This window comes from Delphinus delphis, chromosome 11 (assembly GCF_949987515.2).
Source record: "Delphinus delphis chromosome 11, mDelDel1.2, whole genome shotgun sequence".
NCBI lineage: Eukaryota > Metazoa > Chordata > Mammalia > Artiodactyla > Delphinidae > Delphinus > Delphinus delphis.
The window spans coordinates 40,181,332-40,205,104 of record NC_082693.1 but is presented as its reverse complement, the minus strand read 5'-3'; the positions used below and the strand labels follow the sequence as shown (position 1 = coordinate 40,205,104).

The 23,773-nt window shown below is 36.3% G+C and overlaps 1 protein-coding gene across 5 annotated transcripts in view; it reads right to left on the bottom strand.

Moving 5' to 3' along the window:
- LARP4 (La ribonucleoprotein 4) overlaps window positions 1–23,773 on the bottom strand; it is a 62,994-nt gene that overhangs the window by 18,940 nt on the left and 20,281 nt on the right. For all 5 annotated transcript variants that reach the window (XM_060024758.1, XM_060024754.1, XM_060024755.1 and 2 more), the window contains 5 exons: window positions 23,285–23,360; window positions 19,727–19,863; window positions 18,141–18,244; window positions 17,150–17,260; window positions 16,320–16,373 (listed from right to left, as the gene is read on the bottom strand). In XM_060024758.1, the coding sequence (XP_059880741.1) occupies window positions 16,320–16,373; window positions 17,150–17,260; window positions 18,141–18,244; window positions 19,727–19,863; window positions 23,285–23,360 (482 nt within the window). The remainder of the gene's footprint in view (window positions 1–16,319; window positions 16,374–17,149; window positions 17,261–18,140; window positions 18,245–19,726; window positions 19,864–23,284; window positions 23,361–23,773) is intronic.

The window sequence follows — 23,773 nt, the reverse complement described above, 5'->3', positions numbered from 1 at the left end:
GCCTGAAAGGAACTAATACCAGGTAGAATTGATCTATGGAGGAAGAGCAATAAAAAATGCGTTCTTGGGCTTCCCTGGTAGCGCAGTGGTTGAGAGTCCGCCTGGCAATGTAGGGGACACGGGTTTGTGCCCCGGTCCGAGAGGACCCCACATGCCGCGGAGCGGCTGGGCCCGTGAGCCATGGCCACTGAGCCTGCGTGTCCAGAGCCTGTGCTCCGCAACTGGAGAGGCCACAGCAGTGACAGGCCCGCGTACCGCAAAAAAAAAGAAAAAAAAAGCGTTCTTGCTTATTTACAAGAGAAACAAGATAAAATGTGAAGCAACTTATTAGCACACACAATAAATGTTTCACTGGACTCCTTCACAAGCATATCTCTAGGCCAAAGTCTGCAAGGACCCTTGACCTTGGATGTCCACTGCACAAGAGTGAGAGCTCTCCCAAATTATCATGGGTGATTTTTATTAATTTTTGAATCATGAACACTATAATTTTCCAATTAATTGGGCACAAAGATACTATAATAAAATATAGCACTATGGTATAATAGCTTTTATAACTATTTTAAATTTTTGTGAAAAACGTAAATAACTATGATTTAGAGGAAAACACATGCAAAAGCATCTTTACATAAAATAGATAAAATCTAAGAAAAATGATAGGTCTAAATTGGAGTTTAAGCATTTAAAGCCATTTTATTAAAAAAATTGTCAGAATCTAATTTCACATCAGATTTTAAACTACTTTAAAATAAATAACTCTCCATTAAAAAATCTTTCTTAGGTTAAGAACAGAATTACTAATATTTATATTTTGTATTTGTATATGCTGTACTATAAAACAGAAATCAGTATGTATTAAATTAATTTACTTCATCAAAGAGCAAGTAGTAAAGAAATCATGTTAATATGCTGCAAGGAGTGTTTACATTCAATACAATATGCTTTATGGATTCAGGAAAGAGATTCTGTATTAGGTAGGGTAGAATACATTACTGTAATGAATATACAAATGATTTAAAAGGCCCAAACACAAAAAAATTACATTTACCTTGTTAATACATTTAACAAAATACGTTTAAGACAAGTACGCCGAAAACTACAAAGCAATGAGGAGAGAAACGAAAAGCCTAGATAAATGGAGATACCATGTTAGAGGACTCGATATTAATAAGGTGGCAATCCTCTCAAATTAATGTATAGTGTCAATGCAATCCCAATCAAAATACCAGCAAATATTTTTGTAAAATCGACACACTGATTTGAAAATTTATATGAAAATGTTAATGACTTGGAATACCAAAAATAATTTTGGAAAATCAAAACAAGTTTGAGAACTTACATATTATCTGATTTTGTAACTTATTATAAAGCTACAGTAATCAAAACAGCAGGGAACTGACTTAAGGGACAAACACAGATCAACAGAAAAGAACAGAGTCTAGAAATAGACCCAAGCACATATATGCTTTAATAGTCAACAAAGGAATAGTCTTCAACAAATGGTGCTGGAACAAGTATTATACTTCTTTTAAAAAAAGAATCCTGACTTTTCCTTCCAAAAAACACAAAGTAACTTGATATAGATCATAAGACGTAAATATAAATACTAAAACTATAATACTTCTAGAAGAAATCATGAAAAAAAATACTCATGACATTAGGAGGGGTTGATTTTAGAGAAGACAAAAATAATGAACCCTAAAAGAAAAAGGAGATGAAACAGACTTCATCAAAATTAAAAGTCTACTCTTTAATATACACTGTTAAGAAAGCAAAAGGCAATTCACAAACTAGGGCAAATATATTTGTAATACACATCTGACAAAAAACTTGTAACCAGAATACGTAAGGAACGCTTACAAATCAATAATCAGACTAACAACCAAATTTTTAAAGATAGAAAAAAGATTTAAAAAGACAGTTAACTAAAACAGATGTATGGAAAGAACGAAGATGTCTAAGAACAAGTGACTAGATAATCAAATCGCACTACAGGCATACCGTATTTTATTGCACTTTGCTTTATTGTATTTCCCAAATATTGCAGTTTAAAAAATTTTTTTATGTATTTATTTATTATTATTTTTTTTGGCTGCGTCAAGCCTTTGTTCCTGCATGCAGGCTTTCTCTAGTTGCAGCAAGCGGGAGCTACTCTTCATTGCAGTGCGTGGGCTTGTCATTGTGGTGGCTTCTCTTGTTGCAGGGCACAGGCTCTAGGCACGTGGACTTCAGTAGTTGCAGCACACAGGCTCAGAAGTTATGGCTCACTGGCTCTAGAGCACAGGCTCAGCAGTTGTGGCACATGGGCTTAGTTGCTCCACGGCATGTGGGATCTTCCCAGACCTGGGCTCGAACCCATGTCCCCTGCACTGGCAGGCGGATTCTTAACCACTGTGCCACCCGGGAAGTCCCCACACAGTATTTTATTAGTTTCAAGTGTACAAAATACTGTCCAATATTTTTATATCAACAGCATTTAATAACTTTGTGTCTCTGTATGACATTCTGGTAATTCTCGTAATATTTCTCACTTTGTCAAAATTATTATCTTTGTTATGGTGATCTGTGATCTTTGATGTTACTAATGTAATTGTTTTGGGACACCACAAACCATGCCCATATAAGGCAATGAACTTAATCAACAGATGTGTGTTTCTGACTCCACCAATGGGCAGTTCTCCCGTTCTCTATCTCTCCTCGGGCCACCCTATTCCCTGAGACACAACAATATTGAAACTGGGTCAATTTGGCCCTAAAATGGCCTCTAAGTATTCAAGTGAAAGAAAGATTCACATATCTCTCACTTTAAATCAAAAACTAGAAATGATTAAGCTTAGTGAGGAAGGCATGTCAAAAGTCAAGACAGGCTGAAAGCTAGGCCTCTTGTGCCAAACAGTTAAGCCAAGTTGTGCATGCAAAGAAAAAGTTCTTGAAAGAAATGAGAAGGACTACTGCAGTGAACACACGAATGCTAAGAAAGCCAAACAGCCTTATTGCTGATGTGGGAAAGTTTTAGTGATCTGGATAGATGACCAAACCAGTCACAACATTCCCTTAAGCATAAACCTAATCCAGAGCAAGACTCTCTCTTCAATTCTATGAACGCTGAGAGAGGTGAGGAAGCTGCAGAAGAAAAGTCTGAAGCTAGCAGAGGTTGGTTCATGAGGTTTAAGGAAAGAAGACGTCTCCACAACATCAAAGTACAAGATGAAGCAGCAAGTGCTGATGCAGAAGCTGCAACAAATTATTCAGCAGATCTAGCTAAAATAAGTAATGAAGATTTTCAACGTAGACAAAACAGTTTTATATTGGAAGAAGATGCCATCTAGGACTTTCATAGCTAGAGAGGATAAGCCAATGCCTGGCCTCAAGGCTTCAAAGCTTCAAGGACAGACTGACTCTCTTGTTATGGGCTAATGCAGCTGGTGACTTTAAGTTGAAACCAATGCTCATTAGCCATTCCAAAAATCCTTTGGCCCTTCAGAATTATGCTAAATCTACTCTACCTGTGTTCTGTGAATGAAACAACAAAGCTCAGATGATAGCACAACTGCTGACAACATGGTTTACTAAATATTTTAGGCCTACTATTGAGAACTACTGCTCAGAAAAAAAGATTCCTTTCAAAATATTACTGCTCACTGACAATGCACCTGGTCACCCAAGAGCTCTAATGGAGATGCATGTTAAGATTCACGTTGTTTTCACGCCTGCTAACACAGCTTCCATTCTGCAGCCCATGGATCAAGGAGTAATTTCGACTTTCAAGTCTTATTATTTAAGAAATAGATTTCGTAAGGCTATATAGTAGCTGCCATGGATGACGGATCTGGGCAAAGCCAATCAAAAACCTCTGGAATGGATTCACCCATTCTAGACGCCATTAAGTTCATTCATGATTCATGGAAAGACAAAATACCAACATGAATAGGAGTTTAGAAGAAGTTGATTCCAACCTTCATGGATAACTGAGCAGTTCAAGACTTCAGTGTAAGAAGTAACTGAAGATGCGGTGGAAATAGCAAGAGAACTAGAATTAGAAGTAGAGCCTGAAGATGGGACTGAATTGCTACCGTCTCATGATGAAACTTAAACAGATGAGGAGTTACTTCTTATAGATGAGGAAAGAAAGTGGTTTCTTGAGATAGAATCTCCTTCTGATGAAGATGCTGGGAAGAATGTTGAAATGACAACAAAGGGTTTAGAATATTACATAAACTTAGTTGTTAAGGCAGTGGCAGGGCTTGAGAGGACTGACTCCAATTTTAAAAGAGGTTCTACTGTGGATAAAATGCTATCAACAGCACTGTGTGCTACAGAGAAATGGTTTGTGAAAGGACAGAATTGATACAGCAAACTTCACTGTTGTCCTATTTTAAGAAACTGCCATGGCCACCCCTACCTTCAGCCACCACCATCCTGATCCATCAGCAGCTATCAACATCAAGGCAAGATCCCCCACCAGCAAAAAGATTACAACTGGTTGAAGACATGGATGATGATTGCCACTTTTTTTTTAGCAATAAAGTATTTTGAAATTAAGGTATGTACATTTTTTGACATAATGCTATTGCACACTTCACAGATTCCAGTAGAGTGTAAATGTAACTTTTATATGCACTGGGAAACCAAAAAATTCGTGTGACTTGCCTTACTGCAGTGGTCTGAAACTGAACCCTCCATACCTCCAAGGTATGCCTGTATATTCCTACAATGGAATACTACTTGGCAATAAAAAAGAGTGTATTACCAATACATGCTACAATACGGTTTACTGAAAATAATTATGGCAAGTGAAAGGAGTCAGGTACAAGAGAGAATATACTGTGTGGTTTCATTCATATGAAACTACAGAAGAAAACAAACATATAGCAGCAGAAAGCAGATCAATAATTGCCAACACTGGATGTTGATGAGGGGAGACTGAGTGAGAAACAACAGTGCATAAATTTGCAAAAACTAATAAAAATGTATGCTTCAAATAAGTACATTTTATTGTATGTAAACTATAAGAATGTTGATTAAAAAAGAAAATTTTTCTTAGAGAGGGCCTAGCAAAACTACATTCAAATCCAAAGGCATAAAGAAAAATATCAATCTTGTAATCTTGCTACAACAAAATGGATTTCCACACAAATACCACAAACATAGTAACAATACAAATAGTTAATTTGACAAGAAGATTAAGCTCCTCTAAGAACTCATACAGATCAATAAGAAAATCTTCACAGAAAAATAGTCATGGGGACTTCCCTGGCAGTCCATTGGTTAAGACTCCATGTTTCCACTGCAGGGGGCACAGGTTCAATCCCTGGTCAGGGAACTAAGATCCCACATGTGTAGTGTGGCCAAAAAAAAAAAAAAAAAAAAAAAAGTTGGAAAATCAGAGAATCAACTACAGGAAATTTTAAAGAAATAAAAAATACTGTAGGGACTTCCCTGGTGGTGCAGTGGTTAAGAATCCGCCTGCCAATGCAGGGGACACGTGTTCAAGCCCTGGTCCTGGAAGATCCCACATGCCGTGGAACAACTAAGCCCATGCACCATAGCTACTGAGCCTGTGCTCTAGAGCCCGCGAGCCACGACTACTGAAGCCCGTGCACCTAGAGCCTGTGCTCTGCAACAAGAGAAGCCACCACAGTGAGAAGCCCGTGCACACAACCAAGAGTAGCCCCCGCTCACCGCAACTGGAGAAAGCCCCCGTGCAGCAATGAAGACTCAACACAGCCAAAAGTAAATAAATAAAATAAATAAATTTAAAAAAATACTGTAAGAGTGTAAATTGGTTCTACCTAATAAGTAAATGGATATACTCTTCGATACAGATAATTTAGTTCTAGGGTATTATCCTAAAGTTATAATTGCATATATAAACAGAAAAACAGTGGTATAACAGCAGAATAGGCTCTATGCGTAGGTACCTCCACTGCATCAATAATTAAGCAAGAAAGAGTGCTTGTACACTTATAACTAGGTGAGTGCTTGACAAAAGGAGAGGCTGCTGATCTTTTCTAAGTGAGCAGTACATAAAAGTAGCTACCATCCCTGCCCCTCAGTAGCTTGTGTTCCTGGAGTGGCTGGCTGGTGCCAAGGCATGTAGTGGGGACTTTGTTCTCCAAAAATTGAGGGTGCACTGTGGTTGGTCTGGTGGATTCCTGAGAAATCAGTGCCCATGCTCGCCTTAGTTTTTATTCACAGCAGCACTGGTGACTGACTTAAAAGGACAAAATCCTTTGCCACCAGCATTACCCTATTCAGAGCCAGACATTTAGGGAAATCTTTTTTAGGTCACATGCCAAATGCAGAGATAATGGAACAGAAATTTCAGTGACCACAAACAACAAGGAATATATATTTTACGAAAATAATTTGGAAAAGTCACAAATGAACAGCTATAGCCCTCAACAAGCAAAGAAATCAGTAATATATGAGGAGCAGGAGAATCAGATTTCCAGAGTTAACACTTTACACTACCTTGGCATGTCTAATTCTCAAAAAAAATTACAAAACACACAAGGAAACAAAAAACTATGGTCCATTCACAGGAAAAACAGAATTTGATAGAAACCATCCTGAGGAAGCTCAGACATTAGAATTACTGGCCAAAGACGTTAAATCAACTATCTTAAGTATACTCAATAAGTAATGAAAACCATGGACAAACCTAATAGCGATCAGGAAAAAGATGTATAAACAAAATGATAAAAGGTAATCAGTACACCTACCCTTCAAGAAATGCTAACGGGAGTTGTTCAAGGTGAAATGAAAAGACACCAAACAATCAAAGCCATAAGAAGAAATAAAGAACACTGGTAATTACATAGGTAAATTTAAAAAATATTATTGTACAGTTGTCCCTTGGTATCCACAGGGGACTGGTTGCAGAACCTAGAAATACAAAGGGCTGACTGCACCTTTGGTATGTGACTCCTCTTTTTTCCTTATGATTCAAAAGAGAAATGAACAAAACAATATAAAGTGATACCAATGGGCACACATATAAAGATGTAACCTGTGACAATAAGAATATAAAGGGGGATGGACAGAGAAGTATAGAAGCAGAGTATTTGTACACTACTGAAACTAAATTGGTATTATTCAAATGAGGTTGTTATATATTTAAGATGTTAATTGTAACCCCCAAGAGAACCACTAAAAACAAAACAAAACAAAACTTAAAAGTATACAGAATAGGAAAGGATATCAAAATAGTTACATTACAAAATTTCAAAAAAGGCAATAATGGAGGAATTCAGGGGGAAAAGACATTTAGGACACACAGAAAACAAATACCTAAATGGCAGAAGTATTCCCTACTTATCAGTAAGAACTTTAAATGTAAATGGCTTAAACTCTCCTCTTAAAAGGCAGACACTGGTGGGTTGAAAAAAAAAACAAGATTCATCCATATGCTGTCTATAAGAGATTCCTTTTAGATTCAAAGACATTGAAATTAACAGAACTGAAAAGGGTATTCCAAGCAAACAGTAATCAAAATACAGCTAAGATGACTATATTATTATTATGCAAAACAAAGTCAAAAAAGGTTATCAGAGACAAAGGAGATTATATATTGATAAAAGGTTCAATCCAGCAAAAAGATAAAACAATTATAAACATACATGCATCTACCAAGAGAGCCACAAAATATGTAAAGCAAAAACTGACAGAACTGAAAGGATAGACAGTTCTGCAATAATAGAGACTTCAATAACCCACTTTCAATAATGAATAATAACAAAACAGAAAAGCAATAAACAGGGACTTCCCTGGTGGCACAGTGGTTAAGACTCCATGCTCCCAATGCAGGGGGCCCAGATTCGACCCCTGGTCAGGGAACTAGATCCCACATGCATGCTACAACTTAGAGTTTGCATGCCACAACTAAGGAGCCCTCCTGCCACAACTAAGACCCAATGCAACCAAATAAATAAATGAAATAAAAGCAATAAACAAACAGGGAACTTGAATAACACTACAAACACTGACAGACAGTACTCTAAACACCAGAGTATATATTTTTATCAAGTGTACATGGAACATTCTCTATGAGAGACCAAAACTGGTTTTAATAAATTTCAAAAGACTGATATCTTACAAAGTATCTCCTCTGTCCACAATGGAATGAAACTAGAAATCAATGACAGAAGGAAAACTAGAAAATTCACAAATTAAACAACACACGTTCTTAACCAATGGGTCAAAGATGAAATCGCAAGAGAAATTAGAAAATAATTTGAGATGAATGAACACAAAAACACAACATATCAGAACTTACTGGATGTATTGGCCATAAAAAGGAACAAAACTGGGTCATCTGTAGAGATGTGGATGGACCCAGAGACTGTCATACAGAGTGAAGTCAGTCAGAAAGAGAAAAACAAATATCGTGTGCTTCCCTGGTGGCGCAGTGGTTGAGAATCTGCCTGCCAATGCAGGGGACATGGGTTCAAGCCCTGGTCCGGGAAGATCCCACATGCCGCGGAGCAACTGGGCCCGTGAGCCACAACTACTGAGCCTGCGCGTCTGGAGCCTGTGCTCCGCAACAAGAGAGGCCACAACAGTGAGAGGCCCGCGCACTGCGATGAAGAGTGGCCCCCGCTCGCCACAACTAGAGAAAGCCCTTGCACAGAAACGAAGACCCAACACAGCCAAAAATAAATAAATAAATTTTTTTAAAATCGTATATTAATGCATATATGCAGAATCTAGAAAAATGGTACAGATGAACCAGTTTGCAAGGCAGCAACACAGACACAGACGCAGAGAACATACATATGGACACCAAGGGGGGAAGGGGGGTGGGTTGAACTGGGAGATTGGAATTGACATATATACACTAATATGTATAAAATAGATAACTAATGAGAACCTGCTGTATAGCACAGGGAACTCCACTGTACAGCAGAAATGAAGACAACATTGTAAAACAACTATAACCCAATAAAAAAGAACTTACTGGATGTTATAAAAACAGTGCAAAGAGGGAAACTTATAGCTATAAGCACCTATGTTAACAAAGAATGATCTCAAAGCAATAACCTAAGCTACCACCTAAAAACTAGAAAGAAGCAAACTAAAACCAAAGATAGCAGGAGGAAATAATAAAGATTAGAATGGAGATTAAAAAGAACAGAAAAATGACAGAAAAATCAATGAAACTGAACGCTGGTTCTTTGAAAAGATCAAGAAAATGAACAAACCTTTAGCTAGACTGACTAAGAAAGGTTAAAGATTCCAATTCCTAAATCAGAAATGAAAACTAAAATCAGACCCAAATACTGATTTTACAGAAATAAAAAGAATACAAGAGAACAGTGTAAACAAAGGCAGATCAACATGTGGATAACCTAGACGAAACGGACAGATTCCTAGAAACACACAAACTACAAAAACTGACCCGAGAAGGTGGAAATTTGAATAAACCTTTAAGAAGGAGGTTGAATCAGTGATTTTAAAATTTCAAAGAGGCCATATGATCCAGCAATCCCACTCCTGGACATATATCCAGACAAAACTATAATCTGAAAAGATACATGCACCCCTATGTTCATAACAGCACTATTTACAACAGCCAAGACATGGAAACAACCTAAATGCCCATTGACAGATGAATGGATAAAGAAGATGTGAGACACACACACACACACACACACACACACACACACACATACACACACACACACACGGAACATTACTCAGCCATAAAGAAAGAATGAAATAATGCCATCTGTAGCTACATGGATGGACCTAGAGATTATCACACTAAGTGAAATCAGTCAGAAAGAGAAAGACAAATAGCGTATGATATCACTTATATGTGGAATCTAAAATATGACACAAATGAACTTATCTATGAAACAGAAACAGAGTCATATATGTAGAGAGCAGACTTGTGGTTGCCAAGGGGAGGAGGGGTGAGGGAGGGTTGGATTGGAAGTTTGGGACTAGCAGATGGAAACTATTATATACAGAATGGATAGACAACAAGATTCTATTGTACAGCACAGGGAACTATATTCAATATCCTGTAATAAACCATAATGAAAAAGAAAAGAAAAAAATTTCACCAATCCTTCTCAATTAACACCAATCCTTCTCAAACTCTTCCAAAAAAGTTGAAGAAGAAGAAACACTTCCTAACTCATTCTAAGAGGCCAGTATTACTCTGATAAAACAGACAAAGACACTACAAGGGGGGGGGTAAAACCTACAGGCCAATATCCCTTATGAATATAGATTTTAAAAATCCACAAAAAAATACATCTTGACCAAGTGGGATTTATTCCAGAAATGGGAGTGGGAGGGTGGGGAGGGAGGATGGGAGGTGGGGTGGTTCAACATAAGAAAATCAATGTAATATGGCACATTAACAGAACAAAGGAAAAACACACATGATCATCTCAATTGATACAGAAAAAGCATTTCAAAGAATTCCACACTTTCAAGGTAAGAATACTCAAACTGGGAAGGGAAGGGAACTTCATCAACATGACAAAGGCCGTATGTGAAAAGCACATAGTTGATATCACACTCAGTGGTAAAAGACTGATGGTTTTTCCCCTAAGATCAAGAACAAGACAAGGATGCCCACTTTTGCCATTTCGCTCAACATAGTATTGGGAGTTCTAGCCAGAGCAATTAGGCAAGAAAAAGTAATAAAAGACATCCAAACTAGAAAGGAGAAGTAAAATGATCTGTTTGTAAATGACATGATCTTACATGTAGAAAATTCTTAAAGAATCAGACCCCCACCCCCACCCCCCAAAAAAGTTAGATCTAATCAACTAGTACAGCAAAGATGCAGGATATAAAATCAACACTCAAAATGGTTGTATTTCTATACACTAGGAATGAACAATCTGAAAAGGAAATTAAGAAAATTCCATCGACAACAATATCAAAAAGAACAAAATACTTAGGAATACATCACCTATACAATGAAAACTATTACAAATTGCTGAAAGAAATGAAAAACCTAAATAAATAGAATGAAACCCATGTTCATGGATTGGAGGACTCAATATTGTTAAGATGACAACAATATTCAAATGATATACAGACTCAGTGTACTATCAAAGTCCCAATGGCATTTGCTTGGAGAAACAGAAAACTCCAACCTAAAATTCATATGAAATTTCAAGTGGCCCTGAATACCCTCAGCAGTATTAAAAAAGAACAGTAAAATTGAACAGCTCATACTTCTCGTTTTCAAATCTTACTACAAAGCTACAGTAATTGAAATAGTGTGGTACTGGCATAAAGACAGACATACAGATCAATTAAATGGAAATAGAGAACCCAGAAATAAACCCAGCTCCTCCCATGGACACACCAAATTTACAAGTACTTACAGAACAAGTATCTATGACAACAACCTGAAGACTAGCAGAAAAGATTTTCCACAACTAAAGACATGAAAAAGGAAGCACGAGATGGGTAGAATGGGTGGAAATGAGACATAGTCAGGACCCAAACCCCCTGGTTGGTGACCCACAAACAGGAAGAATATCACAATTGTAGAGTTCCTCCCCCAAGGAGCAAGGGGTCCAAATGCCACATCGGGCTCCCCAGGCTGAGGGTCCTAAAACAAGAAGATGAGGCGCCAGGTCTGGCTTTGAAAATCAGTGGAGCTTGCATACTGGACACTGAGAAGATTGTAGGAAACAGAGAATCTGCTCCTAAAGGGTGGACGCAAAAATCTCACCCACCCAGGACCAGACAGACGGCTACATAGGGGAATTCTACAAAACATTTAATGATGCATTAACACCTATTCTTCTTAAACTATTCCAAAAAATTGAAGGAGGAATGCTTCTGAGCTTATTCTATGAGGCCAGCATCACCTAGATACCAAAACTAGACACAAAAAAGAAAACTACAGGCCAATATCACTGATGAACATGGATGCTAACATCCTCAACGAAATATTAGCAAACAGGATTCAACAATACATTAAATAGATCACACATCATGATCAAGTAAGATTTATCTCAGGGATCAAGGATGGTTTAATATCTGCAAATAAATCAATATGATATATCACTTTAACAAACTGAACATAAAAATCATATGATCATCTCAACAGATGTAGAAAAAGCTTTTGAAAATTAAACATTTAACATTTATGACAGGTATGTTCCTTATATACCCAATAAGTTGGTATATAAGGAACATACCTCAACATAATAAAGGCTATATATGACAAACCCACAGCCAACATCATACTCAATGGCGAAAAGCTGAAGCATTTCCAGTAAGTTAAGGAACATGACAAGGATGCCCACTCTTGCCATTTTTATTCAATATAGTACTGGAAGTCCTAGCCATAGCAATAACGAGGAAGAGAAATAAAAAGAATTCAAATTGGAAAGGAAGAAGTAAAACTGTCACTGTTTGTAAATGACATGATACTATACACAGAAAAGCCTAAGGATGCTATCAAAAATCTATTAAAATAAATGAATTCAGTACAGCTGTATGATACAAAACTAATACACAGAAATCTGTTGCCCTTCTATACATTAATAATGAACTATCAGAAAGAGATTTTAAGAAAACAATCCCATTTATAACTGCATCAAAAAATAAAATATCTAACCAAAGAGGTAAATGACTTATCCTCTGAAAACTATAAGGCATTGATGAAAGAAACCAAAGATGACACAAACAAACGAAATGGTACACCATGCTCATGGACTGAAGAATTAATATTGTTAAAATGACCAAACTAAGCAAGGCAATCTACAGATTCAAAGCAATCTCTATCAAAATATCAAGGGCATTTTTCACAGAAATAGAACAGTAATTCTAAACTCTGTATGGACACCAAAAGACCTCAAATACCAAAGCAATCTTGAGGAAGAAAAACAGAGCTGGAGGTATTTCGCTCCCAGATTTCAAACTATATTACAAAGCTTCAATAATCAAATAGTATGGTGCTAGCTCAAAAAGAGACACACAGATCAATGAAACCAAAGAGAGAGCCCAGAAATAAATCCACACATATTTGGCCTATTAATCTATGGCAAAGGAGGCAAGAATAAACAATGGGGAAAAGACAGCCTCTTAAAGAGAGCTGGGAAAACTGGATAGCTACATGCAAAAGAATCAAATTGGACTACATTCTCACACCATATACAAATGGGCAGAGGACCGGAATACAGACTTTTTATTCCCCCAAAGAAGACACACAGATGGCCACAGACAGAAAAGATGCTCCACATCACTAATAATCAGAGGAATGGAAATCAAAACCACAGTGAGATACCACCTCAAAACCGTCAGATGGCTATCATCAAAAAGACAACAAATAACAAGTGTTGGCGAAGATGTGGAGAAAAGGGAACCCTTGTGCACTTGTAGGATTGTAAATTGGTGCAGCCACTATGGAAAAACAGTATGGAGCTTCCTCAAGAAATTAAAAATGGAACTCCTATAGGATCCAGCAATTTCACTTCTGGGTATTTACCCAAGGAAATCAAAACTACTAATTCCAAAAGATATATGCACCCTTATATTCACTGCAGCATTATTTACAACAGCCAAGATATGGAAGCAACCTAAGTCCCCATCAATAGATGAATGGATAAAGAAGATGTGATATATATACACAGTGGAGTATTACTCAGCCATAAAAAAGAAATCTTGCCATTTGTGACAACATGGATGGATCTAGAGGGTAATTATGCTAAGTGAGGTAAGACAGAGAAAAGCAAATACCACATGATCTCACTTATATGTGGAAACTAAAAAATAAAACAAACAAAACAAAATGAAAACAGACTCATAGATACAGAGAACATTTGGGTAGTTGACGGAGGGGAGGGGGTTGTGGGGCAGGTAAATAGGTGAATGGAATTAAGAGGTACAAGCCTCCAGTTATACAATAAATAAGCCATCGGGATGTAATATACAGCATAAAGAATATGGTCAGGGAGTTTCCTGCTGGTCCAGTGGTTAAGACTCCACGCTCCCAATGTAGGGGGCCCGGGTTTGATCCCTGGTCGGGGAACTAGATCCCGCACGCATGCCGCAACTAAGAGTCCACGTGCCGCAACTAAGAAGCCTGCATGCCGCAACTAAAGTCCGCATGCCACAATGAAGATCCCACGTGCCCCAACTAAGAGCCAGCACAGCCAAAATAAATGAATGAATGAATGAATATTTTTTAAAAAGAATATGGTTAAATAATATTGTATTAACTTTGCATGGGGACAGATGGTTACTAGACTTAACACGGTGATCATTTCATAATGTATGCAAATGTCAAATCACTATGTAGTATACCTGAAATGAACATAATATTGTACATCAACTATATTTCAATTAAAAGGAAAGGCTAATATTATAAAACCCTTAGAAAACATAGGGGAAACATTTCATGATCTTGGATTTGGCAACAATTTATGAAGTATGGCAACAAAAGCACAGATAACAAAAAAATTAATTGGACTTCATAAAAATTAAAAGCTTTTGAGCCTCAAAGACACTTCAAGAGAGTAAAAAAGATAACCCACAAAATGGGAGAAAATATTTGCAGATCATATATCTGACAAGAGTTTAATATCCAGAATATATAAAGATCTGGTACAGCTCAACAACAAATAACCCAATTTAAAAAATGGTCAAAGGATTTGAACAGACATTTCTCCAAAAAAGACATATAAATGGCAAAGAAGCACATGAAAAGATGCCCGATATCATGTGTCACTAGGAAAACGAAGCAGAAAACCATGATGAGATACCACTTTCTACCCATTAGGATGAGGGCTTTATCCAAAAAGCAAAAATAACAAGTGTTGTTAAGGATGTAGAAAAATTTGAATCCTCCTCCATTGCTGGTGGGAATATAAAAGGATACAACTGCTTTGGAAACAGTTATGCACTCCTCGATATGTTAAACATATAATTATCATATTACCCAGTAATTCCTAGTATATACCCAAAAGAGTTGAAAGCAGGGACTCAGATAGTTGTGCAGCATTATTCACAGTAATCCAAAGACGGAAGCAACCTAAGCATCCTTCAATAGATAATGAATAAACAAAATGTGGTATATACATACAATGGAATATTATTCAGCCAATAAAAAGTAATGAAGTTCTGACACATGCTCCACATAGATGAAGCTGGAAAATATTATGCTAAGTGAAATAAGCCAGATACAAAAGGACAAATATTGCATGATTCCATTTATATGTGGTATCTAAAATAGGTAAATTCAGAAAGACAGAGACTAGAAGGGAAGTTACCAGCAGCTGGGAAGAATGGGAAGTTATGGTTTCATGGGTATAGAGTTTCTGGGGATGCTGCAAAGTTCTGGAAATAAATACCGGTGATGGTTGCATAGCAATGTGAATGTACTAAACACCACTGGGTTAGCTGTACACTTAAAAATGGTAAATTGTATGTATGCATATTTTATCACAATAAAAAAAACTTTTAAAGAAAGCATATGTTACAAATTATTTGTAAATAGAACTTAATAATTAAATCACGGAACAATATTAAATGTATACCTGTAACAATGGTGAATGAAAATATCTATTATGAGAAAAGAATAGGCGTGTATATACTATATATTTCCATTCACGTAAAGACAGAAAGAAAATTCTTAGATAGGTGCAGAAAAAACTGCTCTCTCTCATCACCTCTAGGGAAAATGACTGGAGGAATCTGGGACAGGGAGATTTAATTAACTTATTTACTATAAATCATTTGACTTTCTTACCACATATAGGTATTACTTTCACACTTAAAATAATGTGGAGGATGGACTGTAAGGAGGGGAAAGCTGAAGGCCTAACAGCTAAAAGGCTATTCCAATTGCTCAAGCCTAAACAATGGTAGTAATGATTGAAAGAAGTTTTGAAGGCAGATTTCATAGGATGTGAGAACAGATTAGACATGTAAACTGTGAGCAAGTGTCATCAACGACAATTTCCTGGTTCCCAAATGGCTATTAATGCAGTGATGCAGTTAATTGAAATGAAAGTACTGAGAATGTTTTCCACCTTTGTTACTAAAAAATTATTCCTGCTCCTAAGAGCAGGATTGAGTTCTATGATTATCTTACACATTGTCAATCAGCATCTAACTTAAACTTCATGCTGTCTGAAGTTATACTTCTAGAAGAAACTGCTGTTTACAAAGTATTTTGACATTCTATCACTAATTTCCTGAAACAGCATTTCATCTGTTTCAGAAATTTCTTTAAAATCATTATGGGTTTTATAAAATGTTATTCATCTTTGTTTGTTAATAGACAGACAACAAAAACCTTCTTGTCTCATGATGGACTAACAAATGTTTCTTACCATGATTGGCTTGCCCTGAAATGTCTTAACTTCTTCTCTTAAGTATTTAAAAGCCTGTTAACAAAGCAGGAAGGAACTTTCATTAGCATTCAAACATTTCATTAAAGCCATCATTATTCTATCAAGAGAGTTTTGGTAATTGCAACTATCTCTAAACTAAACAATAAAAAATTCTGAAGGTGATCCCATTATGCAGGTGACAGGGAATGAAAAAGTAAAAATTTAAGACTTCAGCTACAGTTCACATTTATTGTATATTAAACTACTATGGATTTCTACTGACACATACTCACAAAATTCAAAACAGACCCAAAATATCACTACATATCAATTTTAAAATGGGTTCGGAGGGCCTTCTAAGATGAAGAATTAAAAAAAAAAAAATCAGTACAAGGTTTTAAAAGGCTATTATAGAAATTTTTGTTTCAAAGGAATATTACTTTTCTTATCTTTAAATAGGCCATGATAACAATTAAGAGTAAAATCATTATGTCAAAATACCAAGAATCAGAACGGAAGTTATATATATTGCGGGCCTACTCTGTAATAGAAATACTAACTACTGAGTACATAGTCTCTGATCCCCATGTTAATTTAAAAATTGTTAATATTTTTACTGATAGGAAACAAACTGTTCTTACATTGAAACAAAAAAAGCTTTAAGAAGATCATCAAAAAGGAAACCAATTAATAAGCAACACCAAAAAGGTGAACAAGGTTCTCCAAAGTCTTTACAAACATTACTGTAAGCACACATTTTTCTCAATTAAAATATACACTACTGCTTTTATCACCAGGACTTCAAATCAGAAGAAAAGTTTTCTTCTCACCTGCTGTGCATCTGTGTCTGACTGGAAAGTGATATACCAGTTGCTATTGTGTGCAAATTCACAGCTTATCACCTTGGGGCAGTTTTCATTTTTAAACAAAGCTTTTACTTCCTAAAAAAGAAAATCTTCAGTTAACTCTAAAAATATATCAAAAATGGGCATTTTTTTTTTCCTCTTCGTGTCTTTTGGTCTTTTCTATTTCTTTACTTAGTAACTGTTTACGCCTTCTGCCCATTTTTCTGTTGAGTAGAATTATACTCTGAAACAAGAACATGCATAGTTATAGTGCAAATTTTGTGCATGATTTAGGGATGGAAGCTTATTTTATAATCAGCAAAACTGAAGTATTATTTCAATCCTAGTGGCAAGCTAAATTCTGCTTAAGAGTACAATCTTTCCAGTCCTGTCATTGTCCAAAAAAACAGGTGTGGGTGGGTGGGGGGACTGTCCTACATTAACATTTTCTAGGTGCAAAGTATTTTATGCATTTTCATTTACTCCAAATGCTCTGTCTACAATAGTCACAGACATGAACTGTGCACAGATATCTTGTTTTTCATAATTGATTTAATTAAAAACTAAAACTCAAAAAAATATATGGATTTAGAAAAAGATGATTATCAAAACTCAGAGGGACTTCCCTGGTGGCACAGTGGTTAAGAATCTGCCTGCCAATGCAGGGGACATGGGCTCGAGCCCTGGTCCGGGAAGATCCCACATGCTACAGAACAACTAAGCCCGTGTGCCACAACTACTGAAGCCTGCACGCCTAGAGCCTGTGCTCCACAACAAGAGAAGCCACCACAATGAGAAGCACATGCACCACAACGAAAAGTAGCCCCCGCTCGCCGCAACTAGAGAAAGCCTGCGCGCAGCAACGAAGACCCAATGCAGCCAAAAAAATAAACAAAAATAAATAAATCTATTAAAAATTACTGAAAATAAAATAAACAGTTAAGAATATTTAGCTTTAACAATACTAATGATTTACCTCTACTGGTGTTGTTTCCGGAATCTCTCTAAGAATTACAATACAACGCTTATGACTTGGTCTCACTTTCTCGCCCTTCTCATCAACTTGCACCATGGGAGAAGCTGAAATTTTAAAGATGTTTCATTCAAAAGTGTAAAAATAGTGATATTAATAATTCCATTAAAAAACTATTCATTTCAATTTCCAACTGAATAAATTAGCAGAGGCTAACATCTTAAAGAAATTAAGTTGTAGAATCAAAGATCACAGTTACAATAAAGTATCTTGAGACTGATATGCAAAGAACATTGTCCAATGTTATTCATTGCACAAATACTCAGTGTACTTATTTTGTGACGTGGCACAGTGTTGGAGTTGAAAAGAAGCCTTTAAGGAGTATACAATATTTATATCTCATAGGGCACTTCCCTGTATACAATTACCAAATTCTTTATTTCAAGTAAAATCAATGTACTGCATTAGCCAAACACTACTCTAGGGAATGTAATGAGCTTTGATATGTGAAAAAATTCTCCTTAAAATTAAAGTCTGAGAAACACTTAAAACCAAGAATTATATATAAATGATTACAATCTTTCTTTCAGATGCTGGTTTTGAGTTAATATAGAATGAAGGTAGTACCACAAGCCAAAACTTTTATTTCTAGTCCCTTCAAAGGATAATATGTCACATCTTCCTGTGCAGGTAAGTAGAGAGAATAAAAGTAGTTGTTAAGGAAGAAGGCCTGTGTATAAGTGCTAGGTTTCTGCCCTTGGAGGTAGGAGATTCTGTCTCTTGGCAAATTCTTTAAATGTTGACAAGACTGGGTCATTTTAAGATCTGGTCAAACCAGATCAAGACTGGTTTGATCTGTACAAACCGATCAGAGATTTCATAAATGTTTTTATCCCTCTGACAATGGAAATCCCTACTCCCATGAAAGTCTACTACTGGACTTGCTTTATTTTAACTTTCAAACATTTCAACGAATTTCAAAAAAAAGTGAAGATCCACCTTTACTCAAGTAGTTAACAAAACCTGTATAAGAGAGGTTACCAAGAAATGCTGATATAAGACACAAACACCACTAAAAATTCTTAAGCCTCAATCTAAAATATAAATTCTTTACCAAACTTTGGAGCAGTGTTTGTCAAACTGCAGGTCGCAACTCTTTTAATAGGTTGTGAAAACAATTTTATAATAAAAGAAATGAACTCATTTCAAGCATTTAGTATTAATCTACTATTAATATTTCAGTTGTGTGTATGTGTGTATTGGGTTGTGATATAAAGTTTACTTATTACTTTTGTTCAAAAGTTTGAAACAGATTGCTTTACAGGGTGTGATAATGACACATATAGCTTTCTAATAGCCCAGAAAACAGGTTTAATTGCTTATACTTGAGTAAATGGGTATCAAGATGAACAACCAAGGTACAGAACTGATATACAAGCTATATATGTACCAGTCAGTAAAAACAGATAAATTATTAGCACAGAATAGCAAAAAATATGGAGTTAAAAACAATTTCCTGCATGATCAGAAGTCAAAAGAATATTTAATCTTTGATTTTAAAAGTAAGCTAAAAGGTACGATTTACATACATCTCAACACTTCAAGAATTAGGTCAGGGTCTGTGGTCAGCTTTTTTATTTCTTCCATGTTGGCAACTGTCCAAATTGGGATGAACTGATCACTGTCCATTTGAGATATCAGGTAAAGATCCTTTGACAAATTTTCTCTGAAAGGAATAAGAGAAGCAACAGTCCAATAAAACAAACAAATCTTAAAAAGCACCTAAAGAAAAGAGATGCCTTATTAACTTTTGTCACTAAACCTAGGAAAACAAAATTATGCTATCAGAAATAACACAGTGAACTATGAAAATACGTAATATACAACAGATACATTCTAACAACTTCTGGAAAGTTTCTGAATCCCCAAATACATTGTGCCCAACAGTTTTGAACAAGGAATTTATGAAATTATATTGATATGGAAAGAGGCTTAATATTAAAGTATATTACAAAATATTACATACAGTTTTGTTCCATCTTATAAATACCTTATCACTGATGTTAGAATATGCATGTGGAGAAAATTGTAATGTAAACCATGAGTTGGATCATGGAGGATTTTCAGTTTCTTAATGTTTGCATTTTTTAATAGGTATGTTTGACTTTTTATTTAAATTTAAATAATAAAGTTAAAATAATAAATATAAAACATTTTAAATTAAGACAAAAGACTAAGATACATTTTTTAAAAAAGAAGATACAAATGCTCTATCTTACACATAAAATCTTGTTCAACAAACTGAAGGAGAATCAAATTCATGTCTTGTTATTTACAAACCTTTGTATTTATCAAACCTTTGAAGCAGTCTGGTTATAAACAGCTAGAAATCTTTGCTTAAAAGCCACCTTCTCAATGACCACCCTATTCTGAAACCACCCAAGTACTCCTGATTCCCCTCTTCCCTTGCTTATTCCGCTCTACTTTTTTCCATAGCACTTATCACCTAACACACTTCTAAGCTGCTTATTTATTATGTTTATTGTTTTGTCTCCCCCAGTCATAATACAGGTTCCACAAAGGATCTTTGTCATTCAAAATGACAAAGCCTTAGTACTTGGCAAAGAGTAGGGTCCAGGCCTTTACATTCAAATTATACTAAAATAGAGTAGTAATTACCTTTTTAAGGTTACAATTGTCAACAAGTGGTGGTTATTTGTCTTGGGGGAAAAAGAATAGAGAGGATACCAGTAACAGTTAAACTCACTTCTTCATAAAAGAAAGAACAGGGCTTCCCTAGTGGCACAGTGGTTAAGAATCCACCTGCCAATGCAGGGATCACGGTTCGAGCCCTGATCCGGGAATACCCCACATGCCGCAGAGCAACTAAGCCCGTGTGCCACAACTACTGAGCCTGCACTCTGGAGCCCACAAACCACAACTACTGAGTCCGTGTGCCACAACTACTGAAGCCTTGGTGCCTAGAGCCTGTGCTCCGCAACAAGAGAAGCCACCGCAATGAGAAGCCTGCGTACTGAAACGAAGAGTAGCCTCCGCTCGCCGCAACTAGAGAAAGCCTGCGCACAGCAACGAAGACCCAAAAATAAAATAAATAAATTTATTTATTAAAAAAAAAGGAACATACTAGTCAACCAGATATTCTTTAAGAACTTGAAAACAAGACAACTGTAAACATAATATTGTACAACTAAAAGGCTGTAGCCTAAATCAACTCAGACTTTCAGCCAGTCTCTCCTTATAAAACAGTATGACACACCCTTAAAGAAACTACCTTGTCAGAAGTAAGTCAAATTAATAGATATATAACATCGAGGATTATGACTAATACCTATTATGTTCATGACTAATACCTAATATGTCTTAGTGGCAATTCTACTGAGCTACAAATGGCAATTACCCGGCTGGTTTGAACTGTATCGTAGTTCTGAGTAGGATGTGATAGATCATGATAAGCCAGAGCTCATGCTGCAACAACTAAAAAAACTTGGATAGATTACAAAAAAATCATGTTTTTGGAAATAAAAACTGTAGAAGCTACAAGGACAAAATGAAATTCCAGAAAGATAATCTTTCTTTTCCAAGGATATCTGCAGATCCTGGACCAGAAAGAAACTAGTAGAGCTTTATTTTAGGCAGTTGCACAAGACTGGTATTATGAATTGGAAGCTAAAGGAGCCCCCAATACACAGCTGATTTTCCTCTATATGACATTTACTGAGTTCTAAGGAGGAAGATGGAAGGCTGGGACCCTGAAAGATGGAAGGCTGAAAAAGGAGAGTAAAATCTTTGTGGTCTTGTGGAAGCCCCAGTAGAAGAAGCAACCTTGCATCAAACCTAAGACAGGTCTCCCTGACAAGACATTTGCCAGATTTTGAAGCTGTACAGGGTAAGAGGCTAAAGAGCTCATCTCAAACCTCTGAAGAACAGAACTAAATTTCCCTTGGTGTTTCACGACTGAGGTAACAGAAACCTGCCAACTTCTAAATCAAAAGCCTAAGAAGGTCATGCCTAAGGAACAGAGATAAATCAGAGGTCGATCGAGTCTAATTAAAGTTGCTGCTCAGCCCTGACTCAGCTCAATCCTTAACTGGATTGAAGAAATCAATCTGCTTCTGCTTACCAGAAGAAAGCTCAACTCTTGTCTAGAGAGAAAAATTATGACACTGCAGCTTTCTAGTTTCTTTTATTATGTAGTGCCCAGCATATGTAGTGTCCAAATTATAATCAAAATTTATAAGACATGCAAAAAGCCAGGAAATTGTGACAATCAAGAGAAAAAAACCCTCAAATATAAGCAGACACACAAATGATCCAGCTAGTCGGCAAAGATTTTAAAACAACTATGACAAGTATGGGAGACAAAATGAATTGCATCATAGGCACAACTGACTAGAAGGGTCTTGTTTTCATAAAACTAGGGCCTGTACTAGACTATAAAGGCAAAGAAGAAAAAGGTGGAGAAGAAAAGGGAGATATTCAGGATGAAGAATCAATTAAAACTGAGTCAAGACTGTATTATATGTAAGGAAATAAAGAAGTCTATGATAAAATCCAGGTTTCTAGCTTAAAAAATTGGTTTACTGGTCCTCCTCCAAAAAACAGAAGGTATTACATTTGCACACATATCCAAACTTCTGTTTATTTTGGAAGGGGCAGTTCTACATACTGAAGGTTTATACATCTAAGCTATAAATATACCTACATAATTCTTAATTCTTATCTGTAAATAAGGTATCTTGAAATGTTTGCCTGAAGGAACTCTTTATTTAATAGAAGAAACTGGTAATATAAATTCTATACCCATCCACATCTTATTAAAAATAACTCTATGCTCAAAGATTACAAGAGCAAACTACTAAAAACATAGAGAACCCTAAAAATGAATATGATTATAGGAAAAATATCCAAAAGAAATTTCATTATCTTTCTACTGGGACTAGACCCTTTACATAATCAACTGGAGACCACATCTTTAAATCTCGTTAAGAAATATACTGAAGAATGATACCAAAATACATCACCAAAGGAAATTAAAACCATTTTTCCATTCTATTTCATAGGTATTTCACATCTACTAATCAAACAATTCAAAACGGAGAAAGGTCAGTTTAAAAATGATAGTGTACCGTGAGAAACAGAATTCTAATTGTTTCTTCAAACACTCTTTTAGTTCTTCTGTAGAAATTGCTGAGTTGCTTTCTCCTGATAGTAGAAAACAAGAGGGGAAAAGTTAATATCTAATTACCATAGGTAGTAAACTTTACATATTGTTTTCAGAGTAAGCCACAAAGTATGCACAAATTAAAATCACCAGAAAACTGTATTTTTATTCTTTTTAGAATTCAGATACACACAAGGTCTACCTTTTAACCTATCTATTCTTCTTTCTTTAGACAGATTTCATATCAGTTTTTTTTTTTTTTTTTGGCGGTACGCGGGCCTCTCACTGTTGTGGCCTCTCCTGTTGCGGAGCACAGGCTCCCGACGCGCAGGCTCAGCGGCCATGACTCACGGGCCCAGCTGCTCTGCGGCATGTGGGATCTTCCCGGACCAGGGCACGAACCCGTGTCCCCTGCATTGGCAGGCAGACTCTCAACCACTACGCCACCAGGGAA